Source organism: Aedes aegypti, chromosome 1, assembly GCF_002204515.2.
Source record: "Aedes aegypti strain LVP_AGWG chromosome 1, AaegL5.0 Primary Assembly, whole genome shotgun sequence".
Lineage (NCBI taxonomy): Eukaryota > Metazoa > Arthropoda > Insecta > Diptera > Culicidae > Aedes > Aedes aegypti.
This window is the reverse complement of record NC_035107.1, coordinates 199025499-199040935: the sequence shown is the minus strand read 5'-3', so window position 1 is coordinate 199040935 and position 15437 is coordinate 199025499. Positions and strand designations below refer to the sequence as shown.

General features: G+C 37.8%; 1 protein-coding gene across 2 annotated transcripts in view; it reads left to right on the top strand.

Moving 5' to 3' along the window:
- Positions 1 to 14666, top strand: part of LOC5569263 (serine proteinase stubble) — a 57597-nt gene extending 42931 nt beyond the window's left edge. For both annotated transcript variants that reach the window (XM_021856867.1, XM_021856875.1), the window contains exons 3-5: positions 13111 to 13273; positions 13337 to 13706; positions 14434 to 14666. In XM_021856867.1, the coding sequence (XP_021712559.1) occupies positions 13111 to 13273; positions 13337 to 13706; positions 14434 to 14646 (746 nt within the window). In that variant the 3' untranslated portion in view covers positions 14647 to 14666. The remainder of the gene's footprint in view (positions 1 to 13110; positions 13274 to 13336; positions 13707 to 14433) is intronic.
- The last annotated feature ends 771 nt before the right edge of the window (positions 14667 to 15437 follow it).

Here is a 15437-nt window from a genome sequence, read left to right as displayed (position 1 = left end):
TTCTCTTATGTCACCCCCCCCCCCTCCCCCTTCGAAAATCCGAAAATTTTGAAGGGGAGAAAAAAGAAGATTCATAATTTTTTTGACATCAGTTAGGTTTTTTTTCAATTTACAAAGTAAAATACAAGTAAAATAATGATCCAGAGAACGATTAAAACAATTTAGCAACTATCATTAAAAATAAAAATTCGAAAAAATAACTTTTTTTTCATATTTATTTTTTTGTTGCTTATTTATTTTTATCCCCCCCCCTCGTACCTTCCAAGTGGTCTCGGACATAAAAGAAATTTAATATTTGTATCAGCCTTATTACTTAACCTAAAAATATACTGTTATTTCTCCGCAAGTTTTTTATGTTTCTCCTATATGAAATTTGGAAAGGTTTTGGAATTATTTAACCAAAGTATTCCATTGATATTTTACCTTGATTGCCTTCTGGAATTACTATAAACAACAATTACTACACGGATTTTTTCAGTAACTTGTGCAAAATATATTACTAGATTTTTATTTCAAGAAATTCGTTCATTGATTTTAGTAGAAACTTTCCAACCAATTGTTCCAAGATTTTTAATTTATTCATACAAGAGGACAACTAGGAGTTGTCTTAGATATATGTAGGTCTACTTTTCCAGGGATTATATTTCAAGGCAAACAACACAAATTTATCCAAGAATACTTGTGATGATCCATCAAAACATTCATAAAAAATCGCTCCATATGACTTCTTGGATTTCCCAAGAAGCTGCTACAAAAATACTTCAAGAATATTTTTCACAATTCTATAAGAAGTTTTCGTGGAATTTCTCCAGCATGTCCTAAGAATTTCTCCCAGATTTGAAAGCTTAGATTGTATTAGCCTTTTGTAATTGACTTTCGTGCTAGATCTTAACATTTTCTCCTATAAAATATAAACATTAATTTTTGTATGTTTTTTTTTCAATTCCTTTATATACACATATATAGCCTCCGCTTTTGTGCGTATAAAGTATTTTGACGACATCTTAGATGAAAACTTTACACATATAAGCACCATAAAACGCAAAATGTTATTTCGTTATACGTACATTCTGGTTGTCCGGGGTTATTTTCTTAGCACACTCAAAATAATTTAGGGGTCATGAACAAATTGCGTCACGCTCCGAAGGTGGGGAGGTGGTCAAGCCAAGCATGACAAGTCGACCAAAATTTTCGGAGGAATCATACAAAAAACGCGATGAAGGGAGGGAGGGGGTCAAATAAGTTGAAATTGAGCGTGACATAATTTGTGTACCATCCATTAACTTTAAATCTTGGAGGAAACTTTCTAAGAAATTCCATTCGTGAAATCGTGAAGTATTTTATGTGGTTCATTTGGATGGTTATTTGTAAAAATTGTTATATGCATTTTTTCAAGAATAGTTGACGAAATGGCAGAATTCCTGAATAAACTGTAGATCGATTATGGGTATAATTCCTGTAGAAATGCAAAACTTACTGATGTTGATGGAAAAAGTTGATTAATGAGAAGCAGTTATTGATTCATGGGTTATCTTGCGGAGTTTTTGGCCAATGTAATAGCTTGCTCTTATATGATATATAAGGCATCAGAGAGATACCGTTGGCAACCGAAGTAAACACAAATACTGGTTAAATTTAGGTCGATATTAGATAATTTGCCTTTTTTCCATTGGATTTTTTTTTTCAAATTTGGGTTTGTCCTATGCCACTACTTTCAACGCCATAAGAAAACTTGATTTGGCTCATTGGGCCCGCCAAACAAGTTCTCAAGTAATTCTTTCCCCTATTGTTTTTAAGTTATTATTTAGAAGTCTAATGATTGCATAAGGATTAATTTTGAATTGATCTATAGTTTTTCATATAAACGATCGTAGATTTTGGGGTTACTTTGATAATGGTGTCGCATGAAGCTGGAGATCCTAGGACTGAGCGAAGTCCGATGGCCAAGCTTTGGAGAACACAGATTACCATCGGGACAGATTCTGCTATATTCTGGCCTGTGAGGTGAACACGCTCCTCGGCACCGTGGGGTTGGCTTTTTGCTCAGCGCCCAAGCTTACGCCGCGCTTATGAAGTGGGAGCCTATAAATGAGAGAATAATCGTCGTCAGATTTAGAACACGGGTCCGAAACCTTACCATAGTCCAATGTTATGCGCCAACCGATGCTGCCGAATTGCAGGACAAAGAGAACTTTTACAGTCAACTCAATGCTGTCGTGGATAAGATTCCGAAGGGTGATATCAAGATCTACATAGGCGACTTCAATGCGAAGATCGGATCCAATAACTCGAGCTATGAGCCTGTCATGGGACGCCATGGTCTCGGAGAAATGAGCGAAAACGGAGAACTGTTAGCAGAGTTTTGTGGCAATAACGACATGGTGATCGGGGGATCGCTCTTCCCCCATCGTCCGGTTCACAAGGTCACGTGGGTCTCCCGTGACGGCTTTACCGAAAATCAAATTGACCACATCTGTATCAGCCGAAAGTGGAAACGGAGCCTTCTTGATGTGCGGAATAAACGTAGCGCTGACATCGCATCCGACCATCACCTCCTCATCGGCGAGGTGCGTCTGCGCATTGCGCGGATTCGTCGACAGGAGGAAAGAGTCGGACGTCGATTTAACACACGCCGACTGGAAGATGCCACAGTGAAAAGGTCCTTCGTCGAAGAACTGGAGACTCGTGCTGCTAATATTTCGGAAGGTGGCAGCGTAGAAGAGCAATGGACCGCCATCAAGAATGCCTTCATCACTACCAGCAAAAATAATCTGGGTGAGCTACGTACTCGGAGAAAACAGTGGATTACCGATGAAACCTGGAGGAAGATAGAGGAGCGGAGAGAAGCCAAAGCCGCAATAGAGCGGGCGAAAACCAGAGGAGCCAAGGCACTTTCCCGTCAACGATACTCGGCTCTAGAAAGGGAAGTTAAGCGCTCATGTAGGCGGGACAAACGAGCGTGGGCGGACTCCCTTGCTGACGAAGGTGAGAAAGCCGCAGCAACCGGCGACATTCGTCTTCTCTACGATATCTCACGACGCCTTAGCGGGACAAAGATGAATACCACGATGCCCGTGAAAGACACGACTGGACAACTGTTAACCAACCCCACTGACCAGCTTAAACGCTGGTTTGAGCACTTCGAACAACTTTTCCAAGTGTCAACCCGGCCACCAACACCTCAGCATGATCCGCCTAGGGTTCGGCGTATTGGTCGCGTTAACACCGAAGCTCCATCACTGCATGAGATAGAAACAGCCATCCAAAGTATGAAATCCAACAAAGCCCCTGGGGTTGATCGCATATCAGCCGTGATGCTCAAAGCAGACCCCGCAATATCCGCTCAACTGTTGCATCAACTATTCCGCAATATCTGGGACACCGCGACTTTTCCGGCCGACTGGATGCAAGGCGTGTTAGTGAAGGTACCCAAAAAGGGTGACCACACTGTATGCGATAATTGGCGGGGCATCATGTTGCTATGTATTGTTTTTTTTTTTCCACTGACACGTTAATGCTTCCAGTGGTCATTTATGCCCTTTGAAGGAAGCACCACACTAGACAACGGACTAGCATGCAACGCCCAGTGGCTCAGTCGGAAAACATTTCTCACGAAAAGTTTACCAGCCTGAGGCGGGAATCGAACCCACACTCCCTAGCACGATGCGGCTAAATGCCTGGTGACACTAAGCGCACGGCTACGAAGCCCACAAAGTTCTCAAAGTTCTATGCAAAGTGATCCTAAACCGGATCAGGAGAAGATCGATGCGACTCTCCGTCGACAGCAAGCGGGATTCCGTGCCGGACGATCCTGTGTGGACCATATTGTCACGCTCCGTATCATCTTGGAGCAAGTCAATGAATTCCAAGAGTCCCTGTATATGGTATTCATTGACTACGAAAAAACTTTCGACCGACTCAATCACGAAAATATGTGGGGTGCCCTGAGACGCAAGGGTGTTCCTGAGAAAATCATCGGCCTCATCGAAGCTCAGTACGAGGCCTTTGCGTGCAGAGTATTGCACAACGGGGTCTTGTCTGAACCCATCCGGGTTGTAGCTGGAGTGAGGCAAGGATGTATACTATCACCACTACTGTTCCTCATCGTAATTGACGAGATCCTGATAGGCGCCATTGACACGCCGTGAACAAAACCGTGGGCTGCTGTGGCAGCCTATTACTATGGAGCACTTAAATGATCTCGATTTGGCTGATGATATTGCTATACTAGCTCGACGGTGCTCTGATATGCAGAGTAAGCTAGACGATCTTGCCGAACGCAACTCAGCGGCAGGTCTCAACATCAATGTCAACAAGACCAAATCGTTGGATGTAAACACGGCCGGCCCTTCCAGCTTCACAGTAGCCGGGCAAACAGTGGAGAACGTCGAAAACTTCCAATATCTTGGTAGCCAACTGGCGTCTGACGGCGGTACCAAGATCGACATAGGTGCACGGATGTGGAAACACATGAAAATCTGCTACCAAACTATTGTTTGACATGATTGCAGTTGGAACAGGATTAGAAAATTTTAATAAATAACGTGGAATATAAAAACTAATTTAATTTGTTAAAAAAACACATACCAAAATATTTTTCATTGAAAAAAAAAACATTATGACCCCCATTATGAGTCCTTTAGTAAATGTATAAATTTTTTTTCCTAATATTGATTGTTATGTTTTGACATTAGTTTCAACATAGATCCAACATAGATTTTTGGAAAATAAAGCATATTTCGAACAAAATCAGAGGTTGTATTAAGCGTGCAACATTATATGATCAACTTAGACTTTGATTCCAAAAATGTCTCAATTTTAAAAATGCTTTTCGATAAGATATTGATGACCTGAAGAATTTATAACAACTGTCACGCTTCTTAGCAATATTAGTATTGCAGTTCTTTCAAAAATTATCTGTTCTGTGGTTCTACCTGTGTCAAGTTCTATCGCAGGCTTGAAAATCAATGTATCATTGAACAAAACCAACTAATCAAACTATGCTTGTAGAGTCCAAAAAAACTTTGAAAAACAGAAGAAAATTCATTAACGAAGTTTCCAAGGTATCTTCGCAGTACCGACTAGCCCACTAATTCGTCTTTTTGGTATAATAGAGCTATTTTATGGCTAATATAGGGCGTGTTAGCTTTGTAATAGCGCAATAGTATTACGGAGAGCGAATTAAAGTTCTTGGGTTACTTGGGTATGTTATTGAGATGGTTCAAAAATTGATCTAATGATTCATTGATTGAACTATATAATCAACGAACATTTTTGTACCTTGAAAATGAAAAAAGTAGGACAATCGTACCAACCGTTTCAGATTTGAATTATATGCCAATTCGTTGAGCGTGACGTGATCAAGCATCTCTCACCTTTTGTCCGGGCTGATTTGTTCTAGCATAAACATCTTTTTTCTGTGCTTAAGCCTAGAGCACAGAAAACATATGTTTATGCTAGAACAAAAATTTTCTGAAAAGGGGGGAGGGGGTCACAAGCCTTACACAATTTTTAGAAGACTCATACAAAAAACGTGACAAGGAAGGAGGGAGGAGGTGGAAAAAGTCGAAATTTAGTGTGACATATTTGTGTACCATTCTTCTTCTTTTTGGCATTACGTCCCCACTGGGACAGAGCGTGCTTCTCAGCTTAGTGTTCTTATGAGCACTTCCACAGTTATTAACCGAGAGCTTACTGTGCCAATGACCATTTCTTGCATGCATATATCGTATGGCAGGTACGAAGATACTCTATGCTCTGGGAAGTCGAGAAAATTTCCAACCCGAAAAGATCCTCGACTGGTGGGATTCGAACCCACGACCCTCAGCTTGGTCTTGCTGAATAGCTGCGCGTTTACCGCTACGGCCATCTGGGGGCCCCTAATAATTTGTGTACCATCTCTTAGACAAATAACGATCACATTAAATGGCAACACAAGTAGCAATATCGTGGTGCACTGTATCGCTAAATTTTCATGACGATATCAGTTGTGAATACGAAATTTTTCAAGATATTGATTTTCACCACAGTTTGACGCAATACGCTTGGGACGAAACTTAAAACTGACGGTAAAAACCTTTTAGAGGCGTTTTAGCGCATAAGTGTCTTCAGGGCATTGTTTTGAATTAGCATCCCGAGTAATTATAAAAAAAAAAAATTGAAATTATACTGTGTAGGAAAACAAGAAATTACTACTTGTTTTTAATTATGAATCGTGTTTTTACGGCTAACCAGCCGAGTGGAAGTTTAACAACTACCGAAAAGCTAAACATTACATGTAATTTGCAATTGGATTAGATGGACAAATTGATGTGAAGATTTGCGAAAAGGTTACACGTCTTCTCAGTGAGAATCGAACTCACGACTCCCCGATCTCTAGTTGGGGCGCGTTACCACTACGCCATGGAAGGACTCATGAACGCAGAAGTTAACCTGAATTCGATTTCAGCTCAATAATCACGTGGTCCTTTTTCGCAAAGTGCACCTTTTTCGGAAGAATTAGATGCTCATCCAAACACAACGCTTTCTATATATATCCAATGCCTAGCCCGAGAGCGCATTGTTTTTTAGGTATAGGAATAGCACACTACACTAGCCAGCAACTGCGCTGGCTGAGGTATCTATTGTGTGGGCTTCCAATGGGTCGCGACGTTCTCAAACGACCGGTTACGGAACATGAGTCCGTTGCTCGATAAATACTTGTTTTTAATTATGAAACGTGGTTTTACGGCTAACCAGCCTAGATATGTGTGCCTTTCATTTAAGCTCAACAGAACTGAAATCACTCAATACACTGATTTTTGTGAGCTGTTTGAATTCTCGGATCGAAAACGAGCCCCCGCAAAAATAAAATTTCCCACAAAAAAAAGACAGAAAATTTCAAATTCCTAGGTTATTTCAAACAAAAGTTACATTGATAGGAATTTTGAAATGTGTTGAGAAAGACCCAAGGTCCTTACTAAGGTTAAAGTCAGACCATATTGAAAGTAGCAGATTTCGAATACAGGTTCGGTTGAGGATCCTCCCGGGTAGGTTTATTTTTGGAATTTCCTGACCATAGAGTGCAATTGGGTTTACCACACGTTTTAACTTAATCTTGTTCACTGAGGTTTCAAGTTGAAAATAGTGGAAGTTCCTATGAATTACTATACTAAAATCAGTGTTATCGCGCAGGACAAATGTAACGTCACGAATGATTATAAAATGAGTAAGGCCCATTAAAAACTACGCGTCTTTTTTTGTATCATGGGAGTTTTTCAAATCTTTTTTTATCGAAACTGGAACCGACATACACCCAGAAATAGAGTTAATGACGAGATCTCATAATACATTACGTTCGTTTGCTTAGATTTGGATAATATTCAGCTGAGAATTTCAAAATGAATGATTAGAGGATTGGAAGGAAGTTCTTGAACAATAAATCATGTTGTGTGGCTGAATTGTTGAAGCAACGTCAGGAATAATATTCAAATTGAAAATTGTTGAAAGTTGCTGCTGAAATTTCAAATTTCACGGGAATATTGTTAGATTTTTTATATTAATACTTGAAGAAATGCTTGAAAAATCTCTTTGGTATACAGTAGTTTCTCGATTTTATCAGTACTCGTTTTATATCGTTTCAATATATCACTTTTGGGTTTAGCACGGTAGGGGGAAACCACACAAATTTTAACAATGTCCAAATAATTTTGAACACAGGCTCTTCTTTTAATCGCTCTTAGAATTCCTGTATATACGTTTTTCAATCACTAGAGTAATTTGCCCATTATTGCGGTATAAGAATTAAACCCTCATTATTAATCTAAAACTCTGTTTTCTATGGATATTATTGATGATGATGAAAGCTTATAGTATTCTCAAGCTGTACCAGATAAATGCTTTGAAAATAAAACGATTTTGATCGTTGGAAGAACAGTTTTAAATTATGCATCAAGAAAAGCCTATATTTTTAACCAGTCCCTCTATCTACGGACGGGTTTTCGTAAGCGTGAATTTTTAACTTTAGAACCAAAACAATTATATGCAGCTGGTATATTAGTTCAGTATGGATGTGGTTACATGATAAAAAATTGAATTTTGAATAAAAGTTATATATTTACGAGAAAAAGCATATAACCGCAATAATAGGACAATGAATATAGCTTTTTGCCTATTATTGCGGTATCTGTAAATCACATTAAAAAAATCGATGTTTCAATATTCATTTTAAATGTTATTGCTGGATACATCAATTATATTATTAGGAAACTATTTTGTGACATAATTTTTGTCATTCATACATTTATTTAGTCAAACAATAGATTTTTCTTTATGTTTACCCTGTAGTTGCTCTTATTTACAAATATATCGTAAATATACTAAATGTTTTACACAAAAAAAACTGATTGAAAATCGGAACACATGCCAAAAATGCGTTGAAAAACTAATATACAAGATGATCGCAAGAAAACAATCTTTTTAAATTGCATTGGATTAATGATAACTAGTGAAACAAATTTTGTAAAAACATCAACATTGTGATTATACTAATAATAAAATCATTCTTTATACAGCGACTAGTGGTCTCAGATGGAAGAACCTTGTCGTTTTACGTTAACATTGTCCAGCTACGACGGAAGAGGAGACGAAACCGGCAGAAAAATGATTCGATTCTATTGATTTGTTGTCGAATCGTGACATAAAGTAATGAATTAGTTTTCTTTACAGATATGTCCAAAATCACACAAACTGACAGTACCGTGCAGTGTCATAAACATGGAGGGTGCATAATTTCAATGCTAGAACATTGTGTGGCATTGAATGTATAGTGAATACAATAAAATCTATGATTTTTGGTATACCGCAATGATAGGACGGCACTACCGTAATAATAGGATGAAATACCGCAATAATAGGACATAGAAAGCGCTTCAGATTTATGTTGAAAAATGTACGATTGATTCGAAAATGTACTCTTTTACTTCACTATACTCCAGATAAAGGATAGTTTTAACACTTCATATTGCAATATACTATAATATTTAGGTTTTGGACACTGAAATACGATTTAAATTTCAACACCGTGCTTAAGTCCTCCATAATAGGACGGTTACCCTACGTCAAAACTCATTCTCAACATTTTGCCCGAATTGTCATCTAGAGTTATAAACAAAATTTCTAAATGTTTTCCCCAACGGTTGTTACTATAATGCCTACATAAATACCTCAAAGAAATCCCCCACCAATTGTGCAATAAAAGCCTCTACGGATTAACTTATCAATGATCACGAGGTAATTTGATAATATTTTCAGGCTCTTTGGACCGCCACATACAATCCGATTGATATGTTGAAAAAAATACAAGCCCAACAACAACAAACCATTTGTAATCAACATAGTAAAGCTGATAATCTTTACATATGATGCTTTTATAACATTTCCTTTTACTGTCGATTGACCATCCTATTCCAAAAATTTATGATGCCTTTTAAACAATGTAGCAATAATTTATACAGTTTTACTCATAAGAACGTTCCACATTACCTTTTTTACTTCGCACTGTTCAGCATAATTTTCATTTTGACTTATTTTCACTATGTTTTAATTTAAAATTTTAGATTTCAGTACCTATTAATCAATTGAAAATATTTTTCAATGTGTTGCCAAAATCGGGATGAAAATGTAGCCCAGAACGGGCGTTGCCAAAATAGGGAAGGCACTGTATGAGTCGATTTGATCCATAATAGGGCTCTGCACAAAACTCAACCTCTCTCTTTCACTCTTTCATAAATTGTGTAAACAACAAGGCCAGTAGTCAGAATCCCATACAAAATCAAAACAGTGCAAAGGTTATACACGGTAATAAAAAATCAATCATTGACAACTAGGTGTAGAAAGAGATTGAAATTAATTCAACCCCTTCTAACAGATGCAAGTTGGTGTCGAGGTAGACTTGCACTCCGAAGATTTAAGGTCCAAATCTGGGTCGGATAAAAACGTTTATTTTAACTTTTTTTTATATTTAAAATCAACGTTGAATTTAAGAGATGTTTCACTGATATTGCCAAGATAAAACAGTATTGCAAATTCAAGTGCAGAACTATTGATATCATGGTTCTCATTTTTCACCGTGCAAGGATCCATCTTTCTACTGATCCACATCTTCTTCTTCTTCTTCTTTCTGGCATTACGTCCCAACTGGGACAGAGCCTGGCCTGCTTCTTCTCAGCTTAGTGTTAACAGGTATTAACTGAAAGCTTTCTATGCCAACTGACGATTATACTTTAGACCCTGGGAAGTCGAGTAAACTTTCTTTACCAAAACATCCTCGACCCGCGAGATTCGAAACTCACGACCCTCAGCTTGGTCTCGCTGATTAGCAGCGCATTTACCGTCACGGCTATCTGGGCCCCAATGATCCACATCTGTAAGATGGACAACGTTTGGAACTTCTATTAAAAAACGATACTTTTTCTTATATATCCGCGAATACGGAGGGGCAATTAGGAAATAGGGTAATTTGCCCATTATTGCGGTATTCCCTATTATTGCGGTATAAGAATTAAGCCCTCATTATCAATCGAAAACTCTATTTTCTATGGATATTATTGGTGATGATGAAAGCTTATAGTATTCCCAAGCTGTACCAGATGAATGTTTTAAAAATTAAACGATTTTGATCGTTGGAAGAACAGTTTTAAATCATGCATCAAGAAAAGCCTATATTTTTAACCAGTCTCTCTATCTACGGGTGGGTTTACATAAGCTTAGTTTTTTAAGTTTAGAACCAAAACAATTATATGTAGCGGGTATATCAGTTCAATATGGATGTAGTTACATGATAGATATTGAATTTTGAATAAAAGTTCTATATTTTTGAGAAAAAGCATATACCGCAATAATAGGACAATGAAAAAAGCGTTTTGCGTATTATTGCGGTATCTGTAAATCTCATTGAAAAATTCGATATTTCATTAGTCATTTTAAATGTAATTGCTGGAAACATTAATTATATTATTAGGATACTAATTAGGGACATAATTTTGAGTTATTCATACATTTATTTAGTCAAACAAAAGATTTATGTTTATCTTTACCCTGTAGCTCCTCTTATTTACAAATATTTTGCAAATAAGCACAATCTTTTACCAAAAAATCACGTAAACTGACTGAAAATCGGAAAACATGCCAAAAATACGTTGAAAAACTAAGATATAAGATGATCGCAAGGAAGCAATCCTTTAAAATCGTGTTGCTAGTGGAAAATATTTTTAAAAGCATCAAAATTGTAGGTCATACTTAAGCCAACAAATTCGTTTCTTATATAGCGACTAGTGGTCTCAGATGGAAGAACCTTTTCTATTTACTTTAATATTGTCCACCTACGACGAAAGTGGAGACGAAACCGGCAGAAAATCATTCGATTCTGTTGATTTGTTTTCAAATCGTGATATGAAGTAATGAATTAGTTTTCCTCATAGATATGTCCAAAGTCACACAAACTGACAGTACCGTGCAGTGTCATTAACATGGAGGGAGCATAATTTCAATGCTCGAACATTGTGTGGTATTGAATGTATATTGGATGTAATAAAATCTATGGTTTTTGGTATACCGCAATAATAGGACGACACTACCGCAATAATAGGACAAAATACCGCAACAATAGGACAGAGGAAGAGCTTCAGATTTATATCCAGAAAATGTATGTATAATTTCAAAAAATATTTTTTCACTTCACTATTATCCAGATAAAGGATAGTTTTAACACTTAACATTGCAAAATACTATAATATTTAGATTTTGGACACTGCAATACGATTTTAATTTCAACACCTTGCTTAAGTCCTCCATAATAGGACGGATACCCTAACTATATACTGAAGTGCCTGGGAGGCAATTTTGTTTTGTGCAGCGACAGTATGATTTTTGGTCATATGTATAATATTCCGAAAAATGGCCCTTAGTTGATCTATAATTGTGAGGTGGCTGTACGGCTTGACAACTTACTTCGCTGACCGTCAAGCAAATAAGTTGATGCTGGCCATCGAAAAAATAACCAAACATTTTCCTGACCTTATGTTCATTTAGCTAACAAGTAAACGTTTCACAGAAAATGCTGCACTTTCAGCATACACAGTGAACTTTGCTAAATTCTCTGCAAAGTGTAATTTGAGCAGTTGAAGCCATTTTTTTTATCTGGAAGAAAATGCTAAAATTTGGTGCGTACCGTTTTCTTTATGTTAACACTTGTACACTAGTGTGGGACAAAATTTAGATTCTCGCTCCAGTCCACTTTTTGGATTGCTTTTAGGTCCCATAACAACTGTGCAAAATTTCAGCTCAATCGGAGAAACTATATTTTAGCGCCAGCCGTTCAAAGTTTGTATGGGATTTACTATGGAAAAACTTACTTTTGCAAAGAAAAATCGTCAGAGGTCGCCCATTGACCTCTATAAAAATTCTGAACATAGACCTCGATAGGTATTTTTACGATGAAGAATATTGCCGATAACCGCGAAACAATCCGACACTTTTGAAAAAAGTGATTCAATGAAAATCTATTGGCAAGCGACGTCGATTAACATGTAAAGGAATAACAATAATAACAAAATCGGGCAAAATTTCTGAATAGTCTATGCTTAATAACTTTTTTCACAAGCATCGGATTGCTTTGCGGTCTTCGGCAATGTTGTTCATCGTAGAAATACCTGTCGAGATCTGTGTTCAGATTTTTTTTATAGAGGACAATGGGCTTTTCATTGTAAAAGTAAGTTTCCCCATAGTAAATTCCATACAAACATTGAACGGTTGGCGCTAAAATATAGTTTCTCCGATCGAGCTGAAATTTTGCACAGTTGTTATGGGACCTAAATGCAATCCAAAAAGTGGACTGGAGCGAGAATCTAAATTTTTCATATAACCGTGTCCCAGGCTATTGTACACATGTACTAGTAGTAAATCCCTTATTAGAGTAAATCGTGTCCAATTTTGTGTAATCTGTTTTAAGCGTGTAAGACCCAAACAAAAAAGCTTTGGAGTTTGCCTACCTTTCAGGCGCATCATCGGTAATCGGCTAACTGTTGCTCATTTCTCACTTGATCATTTTCTCTCTCTTCAATTTTTCTGCAGAGTGCGGCACCGCCAATCAAGAGACTCGCATCGTAGGAGGACGACCAACCGGCGTAAACCAATACCCCTGGCTCGCAAGGCTGGTCTATGATGGTCAGTTCCATTGTGGCGCTTCTCTTCTAACCCGAGACTATGTGCTCACGGCTGCGCATTGCGTTCGAAGGTATTTCTAATTGATACTTGAAGGTTTACGATAATCCATTTTTATTTTTCAAAATTACCGCAGATTAAAACGCAACAAGATTCGCGTCATCCTGGGCGATCACGATCAGTTCCTAACGACGGAAACGGAAGCAATCCAACGCGCGGTAACGGCCATCATTCGGCACAGGAGTTTCGACCAGAACTCATACAACCACGATATAGCGTTGTTGAAACTACGAAAACCAGTAGACTTTAGCAAAACTATAAAACCTGTGTGCTTACCCAAGGACCGCAGTGAACCCGCTGGACTGACCGGAACTGTCGTTGGTTGGGGTCGCACATCGGAAGGCGGAACGTTGCCGGGAATCGTTCAGCATGTAGACGTACCCATTTTGACGCTGGATCAGTGCCGGAGTATGAAGTATCGTGCCTCGAGAATCACATCGAATATGGTGAGACGAAGTAAAATGTTTAAGTACCTATAGTAATTTCTTTAATGTATCACGATAGTGTTTTTTCTCCGTGATATGGGAATATAGGGCAACTGGGACTTTAAAAAACTATGGTTCGAATAAATTGTTCAATATAATAAGTGAGTACAGCTTGTAATAATACTTAAAATTGTAGCTTACTGATGGTAATTAGATTTATAACACCTTTTTTTTTTGCAAGTCAATGCAAGACGTGCAACGTTCCACAATTTAACATGCAAGTTGAAAAAGGCGCTGAAATGACAATTGTTACATGAAGCACATGTTGTTAAACATAACAGTATTTTTGTACTAAATACATTCCGTATCATTGTATCTTCATCTATCTAGAAAATTACCCCCTTGAAAAGCTTTTCCATAATGAGCTATGACGGCAGGTCCCACTTACTCCCAATTTTCACTTGTCCTAGGGTACCTTATTGAAGAGCTCACGGTATTTTTTATAAATTTTTGTTTCTTCTCATACTGGCAAAAATGCTTACTTGGTTCTACATTTACTCAATTCTTATATTTGGCGAATGTTACAAATATGCAGTTATGGCAGTAATAGGAAATTACCAGCCGTTTCAACTTTCCCCGAAGTATCTTAGTACTGAATTTGGAACAGTATCTCCTTAATCAGCTCGAAGATTTATCATTGAAATTTGTTGTTCGAATTAAGCTAATATCGGGTTTCTTTTACTTTCAGCTATGCGCCGGAAAGGGAAAGCAGGATTCCTGCCAAGGGGACTCGGGTGGACCGTTGCTGGTGCGGCATGGCGACAAACACGAAATCGTTGGCATCGTTTCATGGGGTGTGGGATGTGGCCGAGCGGGCTACCCGGGGGTTTACACGAGGGTCGCTCGGTATTTGCCCTGGATACGGGCCAACATGGATGACACTTGTTTGTGCACAAAATAAAGAATTGAAACCGAATGGTATCTACCTACTACTTGTTTTATGAGCAATCATCAGTGGGTTTATAAGATGGGTGAGTTCGGATGCAAATGACGCATAAAGGAGGTGTTAATAAACGATTCGAAATGTGGAAGTAATAGAATGAAAAGAAAGAAAGAGCATCCATCTTAAAAGATCACGCGCAAATTACATCACGCTCTAAGGGGAAAAAGTCCAAATAAAGTGTGACATAATTTGTGTTTTTTGGATGAGCTTCGACTGAGGTTATGTTATTGAACCAATGTTGGCTGAGCAGTCTTCAGGAAATTAAAATCAAGGGATCAACCCTTGAAAAAGGTCCCAAACTGACCGAAACGTCGAGAAAAGTAAAAAAAAATAGCGTTATTAATTCCCTGAAGACTGCTTAGCCAACATTGGTTCATTAACATAATTTGTGTGCGTACTGTCGATAAAGGGACGCACAGCTGTTGCACATGTGCTCTTGAGCACCAAATCTATCGAAACTATGTTATTTAATGATGAAAAAATAACCTTTTTTGTAGTTAAATCAAAAGAGCACATTTGTTTGCAATGTCTTAAATTTAATATTACAAATCTCGATTACTTTTTCAAATTGACGTAAGTAACTTTCATATGATTTGAGAAAATAATTCAGAAGAATCACAACATGTTTTCTAAAACTGTTTTAAAATGAATCACCTTTTCAACATTTTTTCGCCGTGTACATTACCTAAATTTTGCATACAATGAGCTCGCTTTTAAAAACTAGGGAGTTCCTATTATTTCCCACAAAA